Source organism: Acipenser ruthenus, chromosome 33, assembly GCF_902713425.1.
Source record: "Acipenser ruthenus chromosome 33, fAciRut3.2 maternal haplotype, whole genome shotgun sequence".
NCBI lineage: Eukaryota > Metazoa > Chordata > Actinopteri > Acipenseriformes > Acipenseridae > Acipenser > Acipenser ruthenus.
The window spans coordinates 8,890,386-8,917,306 of NC_081221.1; the positions used below are offsets into that span (position 1 = coordinate 8,890,386).

General features: G+C 41.8%; 1 protein-coding gene across 2 annotated transcripts in view; it reads right to left on the reverse strand.

Moving 5' to 3' along the window:
• myo1d (myosin 1D) overlaps positions 1–26,921 on the reverse strand; it is a 180,584-nt gene that overhangs the window by 58,907 nt on the left and 94,756 nt on the right. For both annotated transcript variants that reach the window (XM_034055719.3, XM_059006770.1), the window contains exons 18-21: positions 7,365–7,588; positions 3,653–3,791; positions 3,451–3,555; positions 3,013–3,126 (exon numbers count right to left, since the gene is read on the reverse strand). In XM_034055719.3, the coding sequence (XP_033911610.3) occupies positions 3,013–3,126; positions 3,451–3,555; positions 3,653–3,791; positions 7,365–7,588 (582 nt within the window). The remainder of the gene's footprint in view (positions 1–3,012; positions 3,127–3,450; positions 3,556–3,652; positions 3,792–7,364; positions 7,589–26,921) is intronic.

The following is a 26,921-nucleotide window of genomic DNA, read 5'->3' on the forward strand; positions in this document are numbered from 1 at the left end:
TTTGTATGCCAACTTAAATCTTCAGTTTATCAGTGCGATTGCTACTTGTTTCCAGACAGTTTGAAAACTTGTCAAACCAAGATGAGGAAAATAACAAATTATTTTCATGTGATTGGAGAAGTTTCAAAAGAAAACAGCGATGAAAAAAATTCAGATATGTCGACGTCTTTACAAGAAATGAGCAATGAAGGTATTATTATTAATTATTATTACTATTTCGATGTTTCCAGTACTGAAAAAGTTTACACGTGTCTACAGATCTGAAGGGACTAAATGTATGTGTACTATATAGTATTTAAATATGTATCATGCACATTAACTGGTACCACTGGAGGAAAAAAGCTGTGTGAGCAAACGGAGGAAGCAGATTTGTGTAAATACATCTGAATGGTACCAGACATCAGCTGATGCTCTCTCCTACACCGTCTCCATAGCAACCCCATCTCCAGGGAGGTCGCCATGGCAACGACCGTGGGGGCGGTGGTGCTGTGGAGATGCTGATATTGAACTCCCCTGACAGCCAGATGAATCTAGCAGGGCTCCATCCTGGCATGCATTAGCCAGTCAATCTATCTTTGGAGCCTGGATGTGTCGGCTTCTGAATGGTATAATAAATGGGCCAGGCAGGGTGGAATAGGGAAACAATTTTAGAGGCTCTGTCACCAACCCCTACTCCCCTTGTTATTTATTCTTTTATTTTTCTATCCAGCTGAGCTTATTCTCTCTCTCTCTCTCTCTCAATGGCAGAGATACCACCACATGCAGGGAGACTCTGATTCCATCTCTATGTTAATTAGTCATTTCTGTCTGTGTCTTTCACCTTGTGTTCCTTTCCAACTGCTTCCAATGTCAGTGGAAGAGTGTTCTTAATGTTCAGAAGGCAAATGCTAATAACATTACTACAGATATGCATCAGCCTTTATATTTCAGTCTTCAGTGCAGACTGGCGCTCTACACATAGTGAGAATCTATTCACAAAGCTTCATTTGAAAGTACAGTCTGAGATAAATGAAACTGTTATATAATGTTGCTGGCTTCTTAAACATCTAGAAATTTGTCCTGAATGTAACCCCTTTTTTTTTTTTGGCTCTAGCGATGGAACATCATAGAGGTTATTAAGGGTGAAACATCTAAATGTGTTTGGTATACATGCAGTTTAAAGCATTCTCATGCTTGTGGTTTTATAGCAGTACCCATGCTTACCAACTATTCATTCAAAAAAGGCTTCTGAAAAGACTCCCAGGAATGATCGTAGAGAAGTGAGGAGGGGATCCAGGGGTATGGAAATTGCAGAGGATAAAAAAAAACTATTCTTTTAAGCTTACTACTATCAATTAGAACTTTTTTTTTTAAAACCCTTGCCTACTTTACTGTCAGTAAGGTATTTATTTCAATTAATATAACTTAAAGTATGGTAATTAGCATGTACACAATGTATACAATGACAACTGGGTTAACTGCGCAACTGTATAGCGTAAACGCAAGTCTTAGGTTATGGACATTTCACATTGTAATGAATTGGCATCTCAGCCCATGGAACTGAATGGAAAGCTAAGGGCTGGATGTGAACCGCAAACCATACGGTCTTACCATTCAACTAAAGAGCAAGCTCTGTGGTCGGGAGGCAAGTACAGGTCAGTATGATGAACTCAACAGCCGCTTGGAGGAGATCCATTACAACATGCAGCATTCTTCTTACCACTCAGCAACTGCAGCATTCAAAATTTGAGTAAAGAGAGTAAAGAGCTTACAACTAAACAAGGGCAGATTTTGAAAAGAGGATTTACTGCAATAATCTGATTATGAAAATATGTCACTGAGTGCATATAAATTAATTAAAATATGCAAAATAAAATTAGAAAATCTTGCAATTGGGTAATGGCCAAAAACAGAGACTATAATACAATAGATTATATAATAAACGATCATAGCTGACGAAAGTCCTGCCCTCTGATTAGCTGATGGCTGTATATTTGATTGAGTACAGCGAGACAAGCTTGATTACACACTCGCGAGACAAAGCAAACAACAACCAATGGATATACTTTAACATTTCCTTCTAAATTCAAATCTTTCTTTTTTTATTATGACTTTTACATCTTTTTTTATATAAATGTATTAACTTACTGGCTCCTGTCCTCTCCGATTGCCCTGCATATTGTTTTCCTCTACTTTTATTGGCGACAGTAAAAAAAGTTTAAAAAATAAATAAAAAATTTTAAAACCCCAGAGCGATTTACCCTATTGTATATCTTTCAGGCGTTTCACTGCCAATGATATAGTTCATAGTCTGAAACAGTGGAGTTCAAAAAACGCTACAGGAGCAGTACTGAGTCTACCCAGAATCTGATGTCAGTTATGTATAGAAGAACTTAAGGGTCATGACTGGACATAAAAACACCAAAAAGTGTTACAGAACCCCCTGCTGTAATTACAAGAAACACATTGCTTTCCTTTGCTGTATACAGTGTTGCCCATACCTTAGCAATTTTTTTCCAACATATTCCAGATCGTTTTTACATTTTCTATTCACGTATCATAGGTAAATAAACTAGGGAATTACTTTTTTAAAACTATTTTTCAGGAAAGTTTGCCAGAAGAAAGAAATGTTGCTTCTAAACACCGCAGTGTATCCAGCTCATGCTCCCTCCTGCAACAATGCTGGTGCTCTGATTGAAATGAGCAGCATATTGTGGGAACAGAAAACCAGCACTGTAGCAGGAGGGAGCGTGATCTGGATGCACTGCAATCCTTAGAAGACATTTTTTATCCTGGCAAATTCAGCAAAGGTAACTTAATGAGGATGGCACAATCCACCGGCCCACCCTCAATTCGCTGGTAACATATGCATACATTATTACTTAAGTATCGTCTGATAATACTGTATTAACCAGCCTTTCCTTAGAAAGCAATAGCATGAACTAGAGAAAACGCTGAGTAAGCTGGGCTCCCAGAACCGATTCCTAGGAAGAAGTCCAGGGACGTGGTGCTCTGCAGTGGAGCAGTACTCACGTTGTAGAGAGGAATGCTTTTCATGGGTTTGTACTGCTTGAGCGGGTCCATCTTGTAGAGGTGCCGGTCAGTGATGAGGATCGCACGGTCCTCCGCCTTGTTGAAGCGGTTTATCTGCGGATGGGAGAGCAGAGAAGGGTTTGCAGGTTAACAATACTTCTAAGACACAATACTACGGTTAAATTCATGTAGTTATATAATTTTGAAATCATCTCCAAGTGTTGAGACCTCAAATCCTAGTATTTCTGACACTATTTAATTTACATTAGCTTCCCACTGAATTAAAAATGTATTCCTTTATTAAAAGGCTTTGCTGTTCATAGTCTTGGACCTGCCTATTCAGGAAACTGCCAAGTTGCTAATGCTAATGCAGAGTAGGGTATGACAGTGTATATGTTCTCCTCGGGTCAGGGATGGAATCTGGGTGTCTGAGTATACCTTGCGCACATGGCAGGAGAAGAGCACGCTCATGAACTTGTCCTTCCGCTGCAGCTCACTGGACACCAGTGTAAAGGAGGAGACTGCCTCAGGCTTGTCACGCTTCTGAAGAGGAAGGCAGCGATAAAGAGAAGTCAAGAGACACAGAGACGGTACTTGGCAGGTAATTGCATGCAGGTATTGATCAGTGTTGCTCTCTCACCAGGTAGTTGCCCTCCCAGGCTCTCTGAAGCCCCAGGTCTGCCCTATGACCCTTCAGCGTCTCCAAGGCAGCGACCTTCGCCCTGACCTGCGGCAGGTCCTCGGGCGGCAGGGTGCGGATCAGATGGCTGGCCCTCCACCTGCCGGACAGCAAATGCAAACAAGAAGGAAGGTGAGAGAATTAAACCTTAGGTTATTATCATAACCCTAGTTCCTTGAAATATAAATGTAACCATTACCAAATGGGTGTTTACCTCCTAAAGACCAGAAACCTGAATATTCTATACCAAAGCTGCTCAGTTGAGCCTGTGACGCAGTCATGCCCTCCCCAAGGGTACAAAGGACTGTGCGGACAAATCTCAGCTTCAATTTTCCTTCAGGCCTGCTGCAATCATGGAAGCAGTGACCTTGAAGATTAATGGTTACATTTCTATTTCAAGGAACCATGGTTATGATAATACGTTAATAATAATAAACGTTCCCTTTCAAGTATGAAATGTAACCATTACCGTATGGGTGAGTATACCCAAGCTGTCGCAAGGGCAATACTGCAGAACGACTGGAATGCTACAAGGTTAAGCAGAGAGGCTGCCTTGTGTGTTACCATTACGAACCCCAGTAGCAAGTAGCTAGGGCTAAAAATTGAGGGAGAGACTCACCTCTATGCCTGTGTGTTCTAAGTGTTGACTCAAAAGCCGCCCTTAATACTCTAGTTCCAAAGCCAGACATTTAGTCTGTAGAACCTAGTGAAGGTATGGGGAGTAGCTCACACTGCTGCATTGCAGATGTCCTTGACAGATGCACCCTGGAATAAAGCCCAGGAAGTTGCCATGCCCTTGGCGGAATGGACAGTGAGCTTTTCTGGAGGGGGCAAGTTGGTTTGCTCATAGGCAGTCCTGACTGTGTCTGTTATCCATTTGGACCCTCCAACTTTTCATCCTGTCAACATAATACACAAGGGCATGCATTGGACAGAGAATATGGAGCTGCCACTGTCTGCCAGATCTGTAGATGGAAAGCCTCCAATTTCACAGACTGCCGAGTGCAACCTTTGTCCTGCAAAAATTCAGCAGGCTTTTGCAACTGAGAATCCCTGCATCTCACTCACCCGCTTTGCAGAGGTGATTGCAAGCAAGAAAGCTGCTTTGAGCAATAAAAAATTCAGCTCAGCTGAATGCAAGGGCTCAGATGGAGGCTTCATGAGAGCATCAAGCACCACGTTAAACCTCCAGCAAGGAACTTATCCTTCACTGGTGGCCGAAGCTGCCAAGCTCCTTTCAAGAATTACTGAGAAAAACAAGAAAAAAGGAAGTGAGCTCCTGGGGAGATTCAATTTTGACATGGCAAGCTGAAATAGCTGCCAGATAGACCTTTAATGTGGGGGTTGATTTCTGCCATGGGACAGGTCGAACCCTTGAGGCAGGCACCATGCCTGAAAGACGCCCCACTTGTACCCGCACTGGGAACACGTGGATGCTGCTCTGGCATTTTGCAGGGTTCAGTAACCATACTGGACAGACCCAGATGGCTCAAATGCAGCCATTCAGGGACCAGACCCAGAGCTGCAGGCTCGATGGGTCGGGATGCCATAAGGTCCCCCATGCCTGACTGATCAGGTCGTGGCGCTTAGGCAGGTCGCCACAGCTGGCCGATCAGGAGCTGCATCAGGGCTGAAAACCAAAGTCTCCTGGGCCAGTAAGGGGCTACTAAGAGCACCTTGGTCCTGTCCTGCCTGATTCTCTCCAGACACAATGTGAGCATGGTGAGCGATGCAAAACCATATAACAGTCGCCTTCGCCACTGGTGTGTCAAGACCAGAACCAGAGGGGACAGTGGGTCGATTCCTGGGAGGCAAAGAGATCTATATCAGCTCTCCCGAATCTCTCCCAAATGAAGCTCACCTCGGGAGGTTCTCGGTGCCCAGAGCAAAAGCTTGCAGGCCACATGATGGAGACTGGGCAACCTGAGAGCGCCCTGATGGTTTATACAAGCCACCACTGTTGTGTTGTCCGTATGGACAAGCACATGCCTCCCTTGAACCTCCTGCAAGAAATTCTGCAAGGCCAGGTAAACTGCCTGCAGTTCCAAAACACTGATGTGGAGACCCTGCCAAGGGGAGTTCCACAGCTCTACACCGAGGCGTAGATGGGCAGACTGTTTCCATCAAGAGAGTGCCTTTAGACAGTGGCGAGACACCGGTCAATAGGTGGTCGCGGTTCAACGCAGGCTGAAAAACACTGCTGTTGAACCAGGCCTGCAGAGAGTGCATGCAAAGGAGACCCAAAAGTAGGGTCTGAGAAGCTGCTGCCATCAAGCCCAGAAGTTTCTGAACCGTCATTACCATGAGAGGTTGAGATGAAATAGCTCTAAAAAGGCGGTTATTGTCTGCACTCTGCAGTCTGACAGAGTGGACAGCATGAACCTGGAGTCCAAGCACACTCCTTGATAGGAGGCTGTCTGAGAAGATGTGAGCCGACTCTTCGCATGATTTACAGTAAGGCCCAACCGTTGACAGAGGCCGTGACAGTGTTGGAGACTGGGCACAAATGTGCCAGTCATCCAAATAATTGAGTACTCTGATGCAAAAACCGTCACCAAAATGGCATCCAGAGATTGTGGTAGAGATTTTAAGCAATTACAACCGAAGCAGCCTCTTGGTCCTGCCCAGCAGCTGCTATCACTACACGTCTGCCACAGCACACGCTGCAGACAGGCTTGCGCGTAGTCTCTGCGAAAACAGAAAAACAGGATGAGAAAATAAATATTTCAACAAAATATTTCAACAAAACGAGAATAAAATAACTCCAGCTGGAGCTATTGCAGCCTGGGGGAGAGCACAAACTCAGCCAACTTACGTTGCTTGAACCCTGGGAAGGAACGACTCATGCCGCAGCGGGACGTAACAAACAACAGGCAGTGCACAAATACACGTAATTAGTAAAACTAATAGTGATTATTTTTAATATCACATATAATTTGTGTAAAAACACAATAAATGCGAAAATCTATAGCAGAAAAAGTAACACATATTTATCTGAATAGGCTCTCCTGTCAGGTCAAAGGAAAAATGGCAGTGAGATCTGTGTGTGCGGTCCTTTATACCCTCGGGGGCGGGCATGAATGCGTCACAGGCTCGGCTGATCAGCTTTGGTATAGAATATTCAGATTTCGGGTCTTAAGGAGATAAACACTCATTAGGTAATGGTTACATTTAGTACTTGAAAGGGAACCACAGGAGTCAGGGGGGCCTCCACATTCCCAGCTTCCAGCACTGCCAATGTAACAAGAGGAAGCAGCAGTGTCAGAAACTAGGCTCTGAATTACCCAGCATTGCAAGAACCAGGGGATCCATCTTCTGTCCAGAACGATAAAAAAAAAACTCAAAGGTAATCCTAAAACATCCTAATCCTTAAACCTTCTTTGATCAATGTTTAGACTAGAAGTTTATCAGTCTAGTTGAACCACTGAAGACATTTTCTTTTATTATTATGATCTGTCTTCCAAACAGTCTCATCCCTGCACTGTCAGATGTTAAAACATTCTCATCTATCCAGCACTGTCACTATCCAGCACCTTAATAATGTGCAGTAGTCTAAACACTCCATTCTAAGCTCTCCAGCACTATAACCCTGCTCCTCAATAAGCAGCAGTCATCCACACGCCATGCTCAGATCTCCAGCACTTTCCTATTTTGAACAATGCATTCTCCTTACCTGTTATAAATGCCCTGCAGTGCCTCCTCAAACTTGCGCAGCACTTTGGGTGGCGTGGGCCACTTGACGTGCTTCCCCTTGTCTTTCATGCCGAGGACATTGTGGAATCGCCGGGCGACCTCGCGGATGTAGGACTTGACCTTGTAGCGCCGGTAAAAGCGGATGATGGTGAGGGCGGCACGCATGCGCCGGTACTGCAGCCTGGCAATGGTACCCCTCCATACCTGCGAGCAAACAGCAGAGGGCAGGGCTTACAGACTTGCACTGGCATTTAATTGTACAGATATATAAAGTAGCACTTGTTAAGACAATTTCATTGTGCAACGTCTGCTCCTTGTTCAGGTAATTAACTTATGATACGGCCATGATGAGTGGCAATAGTAATATTCTTTATCTATACTGAGTCCTATGATAATTAAATAAATATTTATTATGCAAGTATGCTTTGTCAAAACTACCCACTTGACATTACAATAGTTATGGATGTGATTTCTTGAAATTTCACCATCTGTGTTACACAAAGTAAAATAATTGAAAGCAGTAACAATACATATACAATTTACAGTCAACATATCCTAACAGTGAAGGACCCAAATTTCTGAATGATCAAACCGGAGACAAGGGAGAGCACTGCACTGTATGTTCTTGAAACTGAGAAAACAAAGAGCTCAAACAGATTATTGGAACAGATTACTCAGACTGCTTGTATCAGAAAATGGTTTTCCTTGATCTGTTAGTCGGTGCTCTGTTTTGTTTAATTTCTTCCCCATTAAGAGTAAAGGCTAATGCATTTTTAATTTCATGTTTAATGTGACTACTATGTAGAGCAAGCCTAGTCAGGCTTGTCTATATTAAATACAAATTGATATAAAAATAATAATCTGTCATGTAGGGTTTACATTTTCATTTTACATTTTCATTTTTATGAGAACAATCAAAAACATCTCTAATTTTCTCTTCAATGCAGGAGAGCACAATGCAGAAACAGAAGGTGGAGTTAAAGGTTACCTAAAACCTATGTTTGAATGTGTTTTTTTAATTATGTAACAGTACTGACAACATATTCTGCAAGTTAACAAAACCCAGAGGTGGGAAAGACGATTGCAAACTCCTGACATAACGTTGATGTAGAGCCATCATAGGCAGCCATCCAACAACAATATGATAATGATAGTGTATGTAGCAGTGGGGTTTACAGGAAAGAAGTACTGATTTCCATTACATGAGAGTAGATGTTAAAACTTCATGCTGATTTGAACTCGGCACTCACCAATATAAGCACCAACTAAGAAATAGCTTTACAGTAAACTAATGTTGATGATCCATCTGCATCTCCATCCATTTGCGTTTCCTTCCATATGATGTAGATATCCTTCTGCCTGGTGTTGATGGCTGAAGTGTAATACTGGCTCCAGGGATCAGCTTATTTTGCCTCCCCAGCGCATCAGCACACACAACGGTTGCGATGCTGGCTCCGGGGATCAACCACAGTGCGGTCTTCCCAGTGTATCAGCATGACAACCGTCTGGATTGAGCTAAGTAGGGTACATAGCTGGGATCTTCAAGTGGGCACCTTCCATCCTCGGTGTTTCGTCGACTAGCCCACGACACCTCAAGAGGGCTTGATGGTGATTCTGGCATCCCGGCATCATCCCCATCTGTCCCCCACTCAATTCAACCCAGCTTACTTACCTGTACATTAGCATTTCTTTCTCTTTCTGTTGTGCTTGAGATCCCCAACCAGAATCTTTCCGTCTCAACCACAGGCAGGTGCTGCTCCTCTCTGCTGCTTCAGAGAAGTTCGTCACTGTGTCACGCAACTCTTGGCCACTGAATCCGACGTTTCTGAGAAACCGGGTTGTAGAGTGTGCCAAAAAATCTTCGACAACCCACCTCCACTGGGTAAACCGGGACTCTCCATCCTCGCTGTTCCACTTCAGCAGCTAATTGAGCATACCGAAGTTTCTTCCTCTCATACGACTCATCTACAGCATCCTCCCATGGCACTGTTAACTCTACTAGGTGAACAAGGCATGCTGATCCAGACCACAAGACAATGTCTGGTCGAAGGTTAGTGGTGGCAATCTCAGGTAGAAAAATAAGCCATTGACCAACATCTGCCAGCATTGTCCAATCTCTAGCAGCTTCCAGTTGTCCTGGGTGAGGCTTGGTTTTAACACCTTTTCTTGGCGGTTGCTCTCCTGGGCAAAGGAATGTTGTCTTTTGTGTGTAATGTTTTGATGGAACAGGTGGCAACTTATTGGTCATGTTACACTTCCAATGCTAAGGCCAAACATCGCAGCACCTGGTCATGGCGCCAAGTAAACCGTCCTTGGCTAAGACTTACCTTACATCCTGTCAAAATGTGCCTTAATGTTGCAGGTGATGAACACAAAGGAAATGAGGGATCCTCTCCTACCCAGAGGTTTAGGTTCTGTGGTGATGGAAGAACATCATATGTTGACCTGATGAGGAAACTGATCCTGCTCTGTTCCATTGTCCATAGGTTTTGCCAGCCAATCTTACGTTGTTCCACACTCCACAATCCCATCCATTCTCCCTGCTTGGCCTGGGAAACGGCCTTTACGCACCTCATCCTCTCCTCCTGCTTTTGCACCTCGTTGACTACCAGCTTCCTCCGTTGAGCTGAGGTTGCCTTGTGCCATGTAGAAGGAGCTGAACTGAGACCAAGACCCTCTCTTCCATGCTGAACTTGCCCCATGATATCACCGATTCGAAGAGCAGCCTTTGCATATTCCATGGCTTTCTTTGCCGCCCACTTTCTTCCAGTTTTCAACAGAGGTGCTGCCTTCCATTACGCATTTGTCGCATGACTCTACTAATGTCATTTCCAGTTGGACCTTGGCGCACTTATACTCCTCGGTTAGAGCGGAGACTGGTAGCTGCAGTATTCCTTTACCATAAAGTCCCACTCTGCTGAGGCAGCGTGGAACTCCCAACCATTTCCTGACGTATGAACTGATTAAAGCTTCCAGTTTCTCAACTGTTGTCAAAGAAACCTTGTACACAGTCAGTGGCCACAGCAGCCTCAGCAGTAGACCAAACTGAAAGCACCACAGTCTTAGTTTGCCTGGTAAAGCACTGCTGTCTATGCTCTTCAACCCTTCCACTGCTTGTTGTCTAACTTCTCCCACACGAACTGTGTCCTTTAGATCCCCGTCGTACCATCTCCCAAGACTTTTCACTGGCTTCTCAGACACTGTTGGTATTGCCTCACCGTTAATGTAGAACATTTTATCTACTACTTTACCTTTAATTATAGAGATGCTCCTTGATTTAGTGGGCTTGAATTGCATTCGTGCCTATTCGATGTTATTGGTAAATTTGCCCAATAACCGATTAGTGCAGGTTAGTGTTGTAGTCATTGTTGTCATATCATCCATGTATGCTCGAATTGGTGGTAGTCGCATTCCAGAAGCCAAGCGCTCTCCTCCCACTACCATTTTGATGCCCTAATAATTACTTCCATTGCCATGGTAAAAGCCAGTGGAGAAATGGCGCATCCTGCCATTATTCCAACTTCTAGGCATTGCCATGTAGTGCTGAATTCTAAAGTTGAAAAACAAAATTGCAAATCTCCAAAGTAGGTTTTCACTAAATTTGTTATTGTCATTGGTACACTGAAAAAATTCAACTCAAATTCAAATCATCCATAAAACTCATGAACACTGAATAGTGCTGAATTAAGATTGTAGATTCTTTCAGTATTTCAATTCAGCATTAGAGAGTGTTCATTAGTCATGGATGACGTTTACAGTTAAACATTAGGGGTGTAATGATTGGGACATATCGTATCACTATAGAGGGATGTATCATTTGCATTCTGATACAGCAAAAGTGCAACATAGCTCAATGTAGTTCACCAAGTAACTCTTGAATGAACAGAGCGTTTTATAGGTTTGTTTGAAAGTGTAGTTGGGCTGTATGACAGGGTAAAGCCAGTTACAGTCCTTCTCACCACACTCGGCCCCCAAGCTTGGGTCAATATTATAAAAAGCACCCGACCCTGAGGTTCAGGCCCCAGTTCATATCTTTACATTCACCGCAGAAGAAAGGCATTTACTCCAAAGTGCTTTTAGCATCATATTTCTAGAATGAAAAGAGAACAATAATTTCATACAATATATACAAAGCGAACGCCCCCCCCCCCGCCAAAAAAACAAGACTTACAACTTGAAAATAGCTACAGATAAACACAGAAAAATGAAATGTATAAAAACCGAACAGAAGCCCTACATATGTACCATTTAGCATTGTAATACCATGATAATTGTGATACAATTACAATGTCTGAAATCATCAGCAAAATCAGTATTTGTTCCAGCTAGCAATATTTAGTTTACTAATTACCAAACTTGTAAGATAGTAGTTTCATTAAGATGGTAGCCATTAAATGAATTCAGTATGTATTTAATTTGCTTTGTTTACTGTTTTTGCAAAGTTTAAGTACAACATTTCTCTGTTTGTTAGTTTTCCATTGTGATTTGGCCCAGTGGCTGTGCCTCTGATTAAAGGAACAGTCAATATAAGGGTCTAATTTTCAGTCCCAATTACCTTCACTAAAGACTAGACTGACTGTTTTCTGGTCTGAATTGTTTTCACTCACCTTCCACTGAACTAATATCAATCCAGCACATCAAGGCCAGATCACAACCTTCTGGTTCATTAGGTCAGGGGAACAAACTAGGAACACCTGCCATGACACTGTTAATAAGGTGTTGAGCCACCAAGGACATCCAGGACCATGCTCTGGAGCCAGTGGAGTGAGCGGAGCAATGGAGTAGCAATGGAGTAGCGTGGGAGAAGCGAGGCTGTATTTATACTTATGAGTTCTCTGAAATAACATTGAAAAAAAGTTCCTTATAAAAACCTGTTATACGTATTCACAGGGATGTAAGGGTTAAATAAATGTCAGTAGCCATCTACAGGGTTCTTTTCATTAATGTGATAATACTTACTTTGTAGTAATGGGATGAGCAATTCAAATGGTTAAAGTAATGCAATGGGATGATTGTTTGATGATTGCTCATTACGTGGCTTACTGTGGAGGCCATATCGACATTGTGTGGCTAGAGGACTAAATTACGGGTAAAAAAAAAAAAAAAAGTAGTTGAAAACGCAGTGCCCTAGCTATAACTATTAAGTGAGCGAATCCGTTGGTGGAGAGCTGCAGCATTTGGGGAAAAAGAACAGCCTCTATTCTGAGATTCCAGGACGGCTTTCCCTTTGAACTCCTGCTGTTTGATCAGGAAAATGGCTGCATCAACACTTTTAATTCATGGCTACAGTCAATCTTGCCTGTCATGGCTTACCTCAGGGGACTGGGACAGCGCAGTCATTACTGCACACGTCTGTGTTTAAACCCAGCGGTATCCAGTCGTCCTTTTCTACCGCAGGAACATCTTTACTTTAGAACACAATTCTCTCTCTCTCTCGATCGCTCTCTAAATTAGATGATTTAGTAATTACACATGGAGGCCTGTGCAGGGAGAGCGTATTGTTCTGAGTTTAGCTGCAGATATCCTGTAGCCTGGAAAGGGGGGTTGTTTAGACCCCAATCCCCCTGTCTTACACAAAGACACTGTTTATACAGGCCTGGAGGAAAAGGCATTAAATATTCATTTAAAAAAGAGTACACATGAATTATTCAACACCTGCTGTTTTTGTTTTATTTAATCTTCTGCCAAGATGGTTTGTTAACTGTTAAAACGAGTAATACTGTAAGAAAATAAATTTGACAAGAGAGTAGAATTGAGCCACATTATTATTATTATTATTATTATTATTATTATTATTATTATTATTATTATTATTATTATTACTACTACTACTAATAATAATAATAATAGAGTAACCCAACTCCAGCCTTTCAGGAAAGGGTGCTGCTTGGTATTGCTGGAGTTTGCTGGTGTGTTTGGTTCAAATCTTACTATTTTTGACTTACAATTTTTGACTTGTATATTTATTATAAATCACACATAAGAAATCAATCAATCAATCACAGTGCAGTATTTGCCAAAATTCCAGTATCTCTTATCCGGTGTACATATGTTATCTCGTTTATAGAACACAAGTAATCTCAATATTAAAATAATACTAAAATACATTGTACCTTTTGTAAAATGGCACATCCTATTAACTTCATTCTTTCTTTACATTTTGAACTTGACACTTGTTTCTCAGAAGAAAATGCTTCTGAAATCAATAGAAAAACTTTTAAAAACACTTTGTTTTTAATAAATACTATAGTCTCACCATGGCATATCCAAAATCAAATTGAACCATTTCACGACTGGGAGGGTTTAAAAATTATGTTTTACAAAAATATAATTTGTTTTCACTTTAAACCTATTCCTGAGTACAATCCGTTCATTGGTGTGTTTACAATAAGTTAATATGTTGTTTGTAGGGTTATTGTATAAGAGAAGTCATTTCACACAGTTTGAACAGCCAGAACCTCTCGCTCGAACTGCACGGGATGACATGCCTTATACAATAAGGTCCCAGTGTGCTCCCCTGTGACACGGAATCTCTTTCCAATATTGCACTACACTACACTGTTACCTTTAAACTCAAATAACCTTAAAGTCCTGATGAATCAAATGGCAATATCTACTGTAGGTCATTCATAATTCAATGTACTAGAACTACAGCACCACATGTTTCATTGTTGCTCCAGGCCCAGTGGAGCACCAATGGCTATCAAAGCTCTCATCAGCTTATCTGCTTTCAAATTAGAGGTGTTTTAAAATTAAATCTGGCATCAGTTTTCTTTAGGTGTTAAAAAGCGACACCTACAAAATGGGATCATTAAATGGTCTCCAAAACAATTACAGCATAATTGTTGGCTGAAATTGCAATTACAATGCGGTTTTGTGCAATTACAGTTACAATAATGCTGTAGTAATTACAATCATTACAATAACACTAAAAAAGTAGCATAAACAACTACACACATTAACATCTTTACTCTATTTACTTGAAATAACCAAGCAATAATCACAGGTACAAATACAGAAACATAATATATAACTTTTGCCTAAATCATCTGTGTTGAGGATTATGGGGTTCATCTTTAACATTTCAAAATCCGATGAGAGGTAAAGATATAGGTAAAAAAAATGCAAACAAGACACATGGAAAGATGGTCACTTCTTGTAACAAACGTAGATAAAAATGTTCATGAAATTTAGGTGACGGGTTCCTTAGCCTTTACAAATAACATGTCAGAACGTATGAATAAAACAATAGCTCACCATGGCCAAGATTCACATCAACTCAAGAACTGCAAATGAATCCAGCCAATCCATTATAACTGGATTATAGGTTTTCTACATATATCTGAAAATGTAAGTGCGACCTACTGTACTCACGACAGCCCCTCATACTGTATGCCCTCTTGGGGAATAATAAACAGAATTTCAAGATGGAGCACGGATGAAACGATGCCCTGAAATAAATGCTGAGTCGTATTTGAAATTCAGTTGAGGTCTACAATGGTTGCTGCATATTAGCACCTGATGTCCAATCCTGGTCCTTCACAGTTTTTTAACTGCATTTTGAACTACTGTGACACAGTAATCTAGTCTCAGGCAAGGTTTCCTGTGACCTCAGCCTGGCTTCTCCATCAGGACAGCCTCTTCACATGAGGACTATGACTCAGAAGGGGTTTGCACACGATGCAATGAATTCCGTCTGGCCGTCTGGCTTTTTGGCCATTGGTCTGGAAAATATTTAATCCAGCAAAATACAAATTGACCAAGAGGATAGCTGGGCATCCCAAGCTGAAGGTCAGTCATCTTTCTGGTAAATTATCACAAGTGAAGGAGGCCATTCGTTCACTGCTCATCTGGTTCCTAGAATCAGACTGATCCTGGAACTTTGTCTTGTTTTATAAAGGATTCCAAATATTGAACATCAGCACTGGGGCTTGGTAATCCAGCCCTTGCTAAACAGTTTGTTGCAGAGTATTATGAAAAATATTAAGACAGAGAGCAAATGGGAAACAGAAGTAGTACATCTAGATAAAAGGCACCCATAAGTGTAAGAGCTAGTAAAACGGAAGGGTGTTTTACTATACAGTAAATCACGTCAATGTGCACTTGAAAATTACAGCCGGTGTGTGGGTGTTTTGGGAGAACAGTTTGTAATGCAATTTGCAGCTGTTTCTAATGTCAATTGAACACTTTATACGAGTCACAAGCTCTCGGTGAAACAAACATCCTACATCCATCTTAGTAAACATATATAAAACATTGTGTGCAGCATGCACAGTGTTTACTCCAGGACTTACAGACTGAGGGTCAATGTGGCCCCCTATCAATTTTAGGGGGACATTTTCTTTAGCGAGGGGGTCAATGTTTGATTCAGAACCAACCACCATTTCTTATTTTTGTTTGTTTTAAATATGCCAACAGAGTTTACTGACATTTTGTTTCTGAACACAAAATAAAACTCTAAAGCTGTATATACAACCAAGGTGTCTCTACAATATTCGCTGTCACTTTTGGGGAAAATATTGGGAAATGTGGTGTATCACTGAGTAGAGGACATTCATTGTACCAGATCACATTAGAACAGGGGTTTTCAATCTTTTTAAGCTGCATACCCTTTTCCAAAAAATGTAGTCCACCATGTACCCCCATCTGAGATAGTCATAATAAAATGAAAACAACATGATACAACAAAACGCACAAGCCTTGGAGTCTGTGATGGACACAATTATAAAAGTTACAGTATTATAAACGGAAAAAATATATATATATATTTACTTTTGGATAAGAACATAAGAAAGTTTACAAACGAGAGGAGGCCATTCAGCCCATCTTGCTCATTTGGTTCTTAGTAGCTATTGATCCCAGAATCTTATCAAGCAGCTTCTTGAAGGATCCCAGGGTGTCAGCTTCAACAACATTACTAGGGAGTTGGTTCCAGACCCTCACAATTCTCCGAGTAAAAAAGTGCCTACTGTTTTCTGTTCTGAATGCCCCTTTATCTAATCTCCATTTGTGACCCCTGGTCCTTGTTTCTTTTTTCAGGTCAAAAAAGTCCCCTGGGTCGACATTGTCTATACCTTTTAGGATTTTAAATACTTGAATCAGATCACCGCGTAGTCTTCTTTGTTCAAGACTGAATAGATTCAGTTCTTTTAGCCTGTCTGCATACGACATGCCTTTTAAACCCGGGATAATTCTGGTTGCTCTTCTTTGCACTCTTTCTAGAGCAGCAATACCCTTTTTGTAACAAGGTGACCAGAACTGAACACAATATTCTAGGTGAGGTCTTACTAATGCATTATAAAGTTTTAACATTACTTCCCTTGATTTAAATTCAACACTTCTCACAATATATCCGAGGATCTTGTTGGCCTTTTTTATAGCTTCCCCACATTGTCTAGATGAAGATAAAAATAGTCCCTCAAACAGGTTTCTAGTTGTTGGCAACATCATCATTTTACTGTAATTACTAATTAATTAAAATCAACGAAGCCTCCGTGCTAGCCTCAATCACTCAGAAATGACATAGGACTATTCCGTGATACCAAATGGCAATCATGTATTTTTATTGATAATAATATTACAGAAAATAAGGCAAAGAAAAGTTCACTACCCACGCTTCTCTACAGTTGACCTCATTACGAAACATATTGGCATTTTTTAATTCTTGGTGACTAAAATGTACAGTACTGAAGCTAATTAAAAAATAATAATAAAACGCTTGCCTAGTAGTCTGATGGATGTCCCTTTTTGTTACCACACAAATCACTGATGATGGCAGGGAAATTGGAGAGAGCTTCAGTTGCAAGACATTTTTGCCGTTTTTAATCTCCGACGGTATTTCGGTAGGAGGCTGTGTGGTCCAGTGGTTAAAGAAAAGGGCTTGTAACCAGGAGGTCACCGGTTCAAATCCCACCTCAGCCACTGACTCATTGTGTGACTCTGAGCAAGTCACTTAACCTCCTTGTGCTCCGTCTTTCGGGTGAGACATAATTGTAAGTGACTCTGCAGCTGATGCATAGTTCACACACCCGAGTCTCTGTAAGTCGCCTTGGATAAAGGCGTCTGCTAAATAAACAAATAATAATATTTGGATTGAAAGCTAAAAACTCTTACTCTCACACCAGACGTAACAGCTTGTCAAATTAGACCGCATGGCAATACTTCGGTTTCTGATTGGCCATACATTCTGTATTTTGAAATGAACCAATAGTACTTGAGTAATACAATAAATTTTAAACCGGGTCAATGAAAAAAATAAATATCGATTTGCAGGCACGAACGCACACAGGAAATAAAATGAGTTAAAGACTAGGCTTTTTTTGTATCCCAAAGACAGACTGCAGCAACCGCCCAACTGTTTATATGACATTTAAACAACAGGGCTTATTTAAAACGTACATATTTAGTATGTAAATTAGCCATGTGTGCACTGAACGCTCTGTCACAGCACATCAGTCTGGAGTTCGCGATTAAACGTTGATTACATGACAAAAGTTTGCAATAGATTGGCAAGTGGTACTAAATAAATATTTTGGACAGTTTTCAAAAAAATTTTGCTTTATTTTTAAAACACACGTTGATGTTGTTGATATGATGTGACAGGCTGGCTTTAGTGATGATGTCAGACCAGAAATGAACACACAGCACTGCGAGTGAAAATAGTGAATGAAAGCGCTGCTGCGCAGTTCATTAAGTATGGAAAAATAAAAGGTTTAAACAAACACAAAAACACTTTGTAAAATAAAATGGCACAGTAGCCAAAATGAACAGACAATAAACAGACAGACAAACGAGTGGACGAACAGACACAAACAAGTACCATGCTGGTTCTCCAGCACGTAGTAGCAATTGTTATTTTAAATACACTCTCCTTTCTCTCTCACCCGTTCTCCACTCTCAAACTTACAACCCCGAGTGAGTGCTTTGTGCATCTATATATTCTGTTGTGCCGGAATTCAATTGCTAATGAATTACTCACTTGAATCCCAGCACATGAACTTCTGTGCAACCCCGTGCTCACATATTAAATACTTTAAATGCACGTGAAGTGCAATCCCCGTGCCTAAATACAATTCTACATTTTAAATAACTTGTGCTACACACACCCATTTATATCCCGTGCAGCAATATCTATACACCAAAATTAACACACCACACGAAACTTTACAACACAGAAATGCACACAGGGCGGGGCACATTGCCACATATGATAAACGCGTATATCTGCTTCAGGTACTGTTAAACGATGGCCCGTGTTACACAGAACACTAGAAATAAAATGTCAAATATACAATATGTATTTCGTTGCTTTTGTGGATTTGCTATATTTTAACATATTTTAATACTGCACATAATGATACGGTTTTGAAAATGCTACTTACCAAAACCGTGACTGCACGTGAACTGTATTACATAATAATTTCATTTATTCCGATTCCAGTGGTGTTTTCTCAATGCAAGATGTATTATATACAGTGCTGTATAAAATCACACACTGTATATATATATATATATATATATATATATATATATATATATATATATATATATATATATATAATTTATCATGCCGTTATAGGCCTACTGGCGAAATGGCTAAGAGACAGTTGGTGCTTAACACATACTGAATTATTTTGGCCATTTTTTTTGTCATAGAAAAGCCACATTTCACATATTTTATAACGTTACCGTAGGCTACTTTTTTTTTTTTTTTTTTTTTTTTTTTTTTAAATCAACGATGCGGTTTTCGTTTCACAAAACTACTGCACTTTGTCTATAAACTGTACTGCAGTATGCAGAAGTACACATTTCTCCCATTCACTTGCTAGTTCACTCCATATGTCCAAACATCAGACAGATATTTTGTCTAGCAAATAGATAAGTTTACAGTGGATGAATTTCACAGTATTTTTAAGCACACATATAATAGCCTACATTTCAACAATCACTGCCAAAGCTGATTGCTTATTCTTACAGAAGTAATATGGTCGGGTGTAACAGGGACACAAGGTTATATTTGCGCCGGGCCATGTTGTTAACAAGCCTGATGCTGTCGTCCAGGCTTTACTGTGAAACTGACTGTAACCAGGGAGGGTGTGAGCGCATTCTACTAGACTGGAGAATAAAAGCACAGGAGTTTAATTATGAAAACGCAAGTGTAAACAAACAAGTAAAAAAGATTAGCCTGTCGTCAGACATGTCATGTTAATACAAAATGCATTAATTTACTGCGTATTGGTATTGCGTCTCGTCTGGGAAGGGGGACACACGGGCGCATTAAGAGAAATTCAGCGGGACATTTTTCATTTCAGGGGCCTAGCACGAACACTGCATGCATGTTGAAAAAGATTTACAAACACAATACAGCAATTATGAACCTGAAAGCTGAAAGTGTATAAAGGCAATTGAACCTTTGTATTGTGTTTTAGTAATCATTTTTTACCACATCAAATATTGTTATTTGGGATTTTAATAGAATATGTAGAGGTATACCCTGTTTCTGGCCCCCAGCCCTAAAAAAGGGTGTTTCCACTGCTGGCCACACTGGCCCTGGCCGCTTTTTCTGGCCTGGTTTGCTGTACTGTACCCGATATGGCTAGACCTGGCCACAAAGGAACTCCATTACCACGTAGCAGAGAGGCATGCGCTGGATAAGAAGCCAATAGGGGAACAGCTATACATTTCATGCTTGTTTCACTACTGCATTGGCTGTCAGGAAGAGTTTGGCCAAAAAAAGATAATTGTAGTGGCATGTGGGAGAATGAAGAAACACTTTTTTTTTTTTTTTTTTTTTTTTTAAACAATCTGGTCTCTGGAATCCAGAAAACAGTTGATGGTCGCTGTGCAGAATACATGCATGTTCGAAAAAATCCTTGGCGAACACAGATTCAGTCCAGATTCACGTTTAATCTGTCTTCTTTAGAGGGTTCGAACTATTGGATTTTGAAAAGGCTGTATAAAATCATATGCAGAGTGAAAATAAAAATCGCGACAAACATTCTAGGGCAGTTTTATTTTTTGTTACTGCTACAGGTTTCTTTAACCCTAGGACTGCCGCGGTTACACTCATACCTAAAACTGCCAGCAGTCATTATGATGGTTACATTTTAAACAACAACAATATTAAAATGAAAGACAAACTATCGGATACAACAACGTTTTATTCAAGCACATCATATCAGACATCGGCACAGCTGAAACACCGTATTTAAACGAACAATTAAACATAAAAGGGTTTATTTTCTAACTTGCCACATAAAACACTACTTCAAAACATAAAAAACTATAATAAAATAAACATTTCAAAAGGCGTAAACAGGTATACATACATACAAAACTGTATTTTTTTTTTTTTAATTTAAAACAAAAGTAATGTTTTCTCTTGCATGTGTCACTGGATGCAGCACTGAATCCAGGTTTAACTGCTGCAGACTGCTGCTTTGCAGTTTTCTGATCGAAATGTTTCTGCCAAAAGCACTGTGGTTAGCTTCAAGATGAAATCTCTCCTACTGATATTTTCCCCGGTGCACTCCTTGTACAAAAACGAAAGAACTGATGGCTGCCAGGTCCAGTAGAGATAACAACAGGCTTGTATATAAAAACATAGAATATTGTAGGTTATATTCAAAATCAAAACATGTATTGTAAAAGGCAGTCAAATTGACTGCTTTGGTGGTTCTAGGTGGGCGGGATTATAACGTCCTTATTTTCATGAGCCTGCCGTTCAAACGCCGTCAGGGTATTTAATACATGTATTTAGGAATAGTCTGACAAAATGTCTGCCGTGGCGGTTCTAGTGTTAAAACACAGCACAATACTATCCCACAAACCCCCAGTGACCTTTTGATGATAATTTCCGAGGTTGGCCACGTTTAGTTAAAGAACTGAAACACATTTTTCTTGGCCAGTGGAAACAAATACATTAGATTTTTGTCTCAAACTGTTCTGTTTTGTTGTACTGGAAATGAAGCCACTGTATCACTGATTACAGGTACATTTCTTTTTTTATGGATGCCAGGCAGGCAAGCAAGCTGGTGATGGTTTTGCTGCTTTACATGCAATATCTGACCACATCCCAATCCAAAATTCACTGTCCAGGCCTGAACCTTAGCATTAGATTGGATGAGATTAGTATAGGGATTGTAGGCGATTACAGACTGATGGCATACATTTTAAACAATCATCTAACTGCACTATTTTTGCTCTGGAAAGCTGTGCCCTACCCTCAACAAGGTTTAAGATGACAGTTTAATAATTTCACCAGAGAAATTGATAAATAGATGGGATCTTTAACAATAAAAACTTCAAAATATATATTCTGTATGTTCAAAATAACAAAAAAGCCATTAGCCTTCCACAACTGAATAGATTACATTTTCAACCCTATTACTCAATGGATTTGTCAGGGTCATTTAACAGCAAAAACAGCAACTAGCAAGCACTGGCAAAATCAACTCAGTTTTATACGGTGCAGAACTAATTTATTTTAACACTGTTTAGGGATGTTGCCATACCTGCACGGTGGGTGTCTTCATAGTAGTATCTACAACGAAATCGACAATAACAATCCAAAGTAAATTTGCTTTTGTTACAGACTTCTGGCTGCGAAGGCGGCAGGGGCTCCTCCCCTTCTGGCGGCAGGGGCTCCTCCCCTTCTGGCGGCCAAGGCGGCAGGGGCTCCTCCCCTTCTGGCGGCCAAGGCGGCAGGGGCTCCTCCCCTTCTGGCGGCCAAGGCGGCAGGGGCTCCTCCCCTTCTGCCGGCCAAGGCGGCAGGGGCTCCTCCCCTTCTGCCGGCCAAGGCGGCAGGGGCTCCTCCCCTTCTGGCGGCCAAGGCGGCAGGGGCTCCTCCCCTTCTGGCTGCGAAGGCGGCAGGGGCTCCTCCCCTTCTGGCTGCGAAGGCGGCAGGGGCTCCTCCCCTTCTGGCTGCGAAGGCGGCAGGGGCTCCTCCCCTTCTGGCTGCAGCGTGGGAACCAGCAGGCATGCTCCCTCTGCTGGTGGCGGCGATGGAGGCGGAACCAGCAGGTACTCTCCCTTTGCTGGTGGAGGTGGGAGCAGCAAGTCGTCCTCCCATGGCGGTGGAGGCGGAACCAGCAGGTACTCTCCCTCTGCTGGTGGAGCTGTGAGCAACACACAGTCCTCCCACGGAGGTGGAGGTGGCACCAGCAGGTATTCTCCCTCTGCTGGCAGAGGTGGGAGCGAAACACAGTCCTCCCACGGAGGTGGAGGCGGAACCAGCAGGAACTCTCCCTCTGCTGGCGGAGGTGGGAGCGACACACAGTCCTCCCACGGAGGTGGAAGCGGAACCATCAGGAACTCTCCCTCTGCTGCGGAGGTGGGAGCGACACACAGTCCTCCCACAGAGGTGGAACCAACAGGTATTTTCTCTCTGCTGGTGGATACCTGGGCTGTGGATGCACCGACTCCCCCCTCTTGGGCTGTGGATGCACCGACTCCCCCCTCTTGGGCTGTGGACGCACCGACTCCACCCTCTTCGGGCTCCTCCCTCTCAGGCGCAAGACATTCGGGCTCCTCCCACTCCAGGTCTGTGTCCTGGAAGACCTCCAGGCAGTGGTGCTCCTCATGCCAGTACTGCATGCAGTGGGTGCACCACTCCTCTTCTTCCCATGTCTTCCTTCCTCTCTGCCTCCTTTTCCTCACCTCTGTTTGGGTGGGGCAGATGGCCACTGTGTGCCCGAACTCCCCACAACCAGGGTACCACTCATCTACTACATAGGTCGGGCCGATGTCCCCCGGTGGCAGCTGTTGCTGCTGCCTCTTGCAGCTCTTCCTCCTTCCTCCCATCCTCTTTCTTCCCATTCTCCTCCTTGCAGCAGTGTGGAGTAGTGGTTAGGGCTCTGGACTCTTGGGGGACACTGCTGCTGTACCCTTGAGCAAGGTACTTTACCTAGATTGCTCCAGTAAAAACCCAACTGTATAAATGGGTAATTGTATGTAAAAAAAATAATGTAATTGTATGTAAAAACAATGTAATATCTTGTAACAATTGTAAGTCACCCTGGATAAGGGCGTCTGCTAAGAAATTAATAATAATATTAGCAAACAAAAACAAAACACAACTGCAGTAACCTACTCTGACCTGAGGCCAGGAGGCGTTGTTGGTCCCACCTCTGCCACCACGTGTGACAGGGTGGTCGAGTGGTGACGTCAGGTCAGAAGCAGGAAGGGAAACACTGACACCAGGGAAGTACTGCAGTTCAAAAAGAAAGACACTGCACGCCGTTTATTTAAATTACCAAAAATAAAATAAAAGGTTTAACAAAAAGAAACTTGCTCACAGAGCGAAATAAAAAGGTTAAACAAAACAAAATCACAAACACAAAATAATAAAGAATACAGGTCAGGCTGGGCAGTAACCTTCACTGATCCTATACGTTTTTATTTTAAGTTTCGTTTTCTCTCCTCTCGCTCTCCAGTTCCTCCTCCGAACACCCACCCGGAACGGAGAGCACTGCAGGTTTATATGCAGGTGACCATCTCCCGATTAGCAACAATTACACCACTAATTAAACTCGGGAGATGGTCACCTTCTGCACGACGTTTTTAAATTATTCCTGGCAGAGGATGAGCACCAATCTCGCCTCTGCCACAGCACATTTTAAAAATAAAAACAAAACAATAACAAAGCCAGCGGCGCTTTGCCGTCATATAAATACATAAAATAAATCATAACAATATAACAAAACAAATACAAAATAATAAACTGCACAGGGGTGGAGGGGGAGACCCCGTTCTAAAAATAAATAAACAAATCCATATACAGGGCTCCTTGCCCTGTTACAAAGTCTACTAGCTAAATCGCATAAACACAGTGACCATGTTTGGGGTGTTGCTCCAATAAGGTGTGGGACTGGTAAGTTAAACTGCGGCAGGGTGATGTGAAACTGCATCAATATCAATTTGGAAGAAGTCGCCCCTACAGCTGTGGCAGCCGCGCCGGAACATAGCTCAAGATGAAGAATGAACTGATGGCTGCCTGATGATACTGACTGAGTGAAATATCTGCGCTGTATTTTTGTAACTTGCATTAATAAAGTTGTAAAACATGTTTAAGCCTCGGTGTCTGGCTTCACTCAGTGTCTAAATAAACTCACAGCTTTGTTTTAAAAGGCATATTTGACAGCGAGAGAGGAAGCGAACAGTGTCTCTCTGGTGCAGTGTGATCAGTTTAGATACCCGGAGAGCCCTCAGCACAGGACGGTCAAAGTCTTCCTCTAATCTCCCACTTGGTTTGTCAATCTATATGCTGTCTGGGGGGTCAGTGAAGCATGGAACAACCTTAAATCGATTTCCAGGCTGAGCTTCGAGACACACACACTCACACAAGGACAACACATCCTTCATTACCTCCCCCTCCTCACACACCTTCTCCGACTGTCTAATCACAGCTGAAGGGGATCAATTAGATTGCAGCCTGGGTCCTTCACATTCTGACACTCCAACAAAAGCAGGATACTTTTCTTTGTTACAGTATATACACATGGAGATTCATATTATAGAACATATCTTTTTTTTTTTTTTCAGTTCATCATCTTCAAATCAGTCTTTTCTCCAAAAATGCAGCCGATGCCCTAGATGTAGAGTCAACTCCAGATTACTGAATAAACTCTTGTTTCCGAAATGCCAATTTCCTTGTCAATGCTGTAATTAAACTGAAGAATAAATAAATAAAAACAACCTCAAGGAGTTAAAAGCCTCAACATTGTTCATCTCTGAACTATACTCAATAGCTGGCAGACCAAAATATGCTTTATGAAGACGTGTATGTAGAGCAATGGAATTTTTGTATCCAAACATTGTATGCGTCTATACATGACAGTAGTAAAACAAAACTCACACTGTTCCATTTCTACATGTTTTTTAAAATCTGTGTTTGTGTTCTCTTTCCAGTATTTCTGATGGAGCAGGGATCTGGAGAGCACCAGAGCGGTGCTGATTCCCTGGGTGAGGATTAAGCCAGCCGCTGGCACCTCAGCTGCTCTGGTGTCTGCCAGGTGCTGATAATTAGATTTGCTGGTTAAACTGGGAATGTTGTGGTAGATACTGGCTGGGGATCCCTTTAGGGACTCAGAGAACTAGTTGTCCATAACATCTCTGAGCTGCAAAGGGACTGATTTGTAGTTCTCATTTAGGTTTTGGAGCTGGTTCAGTGATCACTAATGTGCAGGGAGATGGTGCTAGCTTCTCATCTGGTCTACTGATAGCTATCAGTGTTCTAAGTCATGCCCTCAGTGGAACCTATGCAAATTATCTTTGGTTATAATTTTGCAGTGGTGTCTTGAACTTGGAATGCCATTGATGAATGACGATAGCGTCACAGCATGTCCCTCTGATAAACTTCCAGCTCTAATTGACTGCAGATTATCTGTAGGTTGGTGCATGTGATTGATACAGTCTAATAGATTAACTTGGAAGTTTCGTGTATTGTAATTGGATGCACTCAGTTGTACCCAATCAGACGGCTAAAACAGAACTCCAATGTACAGTAGATTCATTTAGATTTCTTAATGCATATTTTGCAGTGCTACAGTAATATGTACGTGTGACTCTGTCTCTTATTCAAGTCAATATGTGCACTTGACCCTGTCTCTCTCTTATGGTATAAGAGTCTCTTCTCATGGGGATAACAAAGTGAAGCTGAATGATTCTATCACCCGAAATGTGAAACGAGTTTCAGGAGTTACAATGAGTTTTAAAGCCCCCCTTCTGGATGCCAACAACAGGGAATTAAATACATTACTGAGCAACCACATTGCATTGACCTCTACTGAATAACTTCAACAAAAGAGGCACATCTTACCAATGACTCGAATGCCGGCAGCCTGCACCCTTCTCTGGGTCATGTGGTCATTCTTGATGGATTAAATAAAGTTTTGCATGCAAGGAACTTTTATATCCTCATCAAGACAGAAAACTGTTCTAGGCTATATTTCGTTTCTGTAAGGGTGTTTGCCTGCAATGCAAAATCACCCCAATGTGCTTGCAAAGGAATAAGCTCTTTCTTTGTGACACAAACACACAATCTCTGCTTTTTGCAAAATGTCTCTGTCATCTGTCAGAATGTTCACAATTAAACATAATTTATATATTTTTTAACTTACTGCACCGTTAGCGAAGTGCAGTTGGCATCAATTTATTTTGAAGACACAAACGTTGCACTTGCATAACAGCAATGAATCTGGGCCTAATAAGTATTCATTTAGTTAATCTAACGTTCAGTACAGCAGAGTGTTTTCCTTGGGAGCACCCCTACACAGCAGAGACACATTTCAGATGTTTTTTATTCCAGCCTGACGAGCTGAAGAGAGTGATTCTGAGGCTGCCTTTGATATTGTGCTGCTGCACTAAGAAGCAGAGTAATAAACCATTCTAACAGCGTTCTCTCTTGACACAGCCGGAACAGGATTCACTAACGGGGTAAAAGCAGCTGCAGTGTGGTGAGCTGATTTATAGAGTAGCGGGGGGGGGGGGCGGAGGAGTGAGGTCACCATTTTGGTACCCAACAGAACAGCAAAGCCAG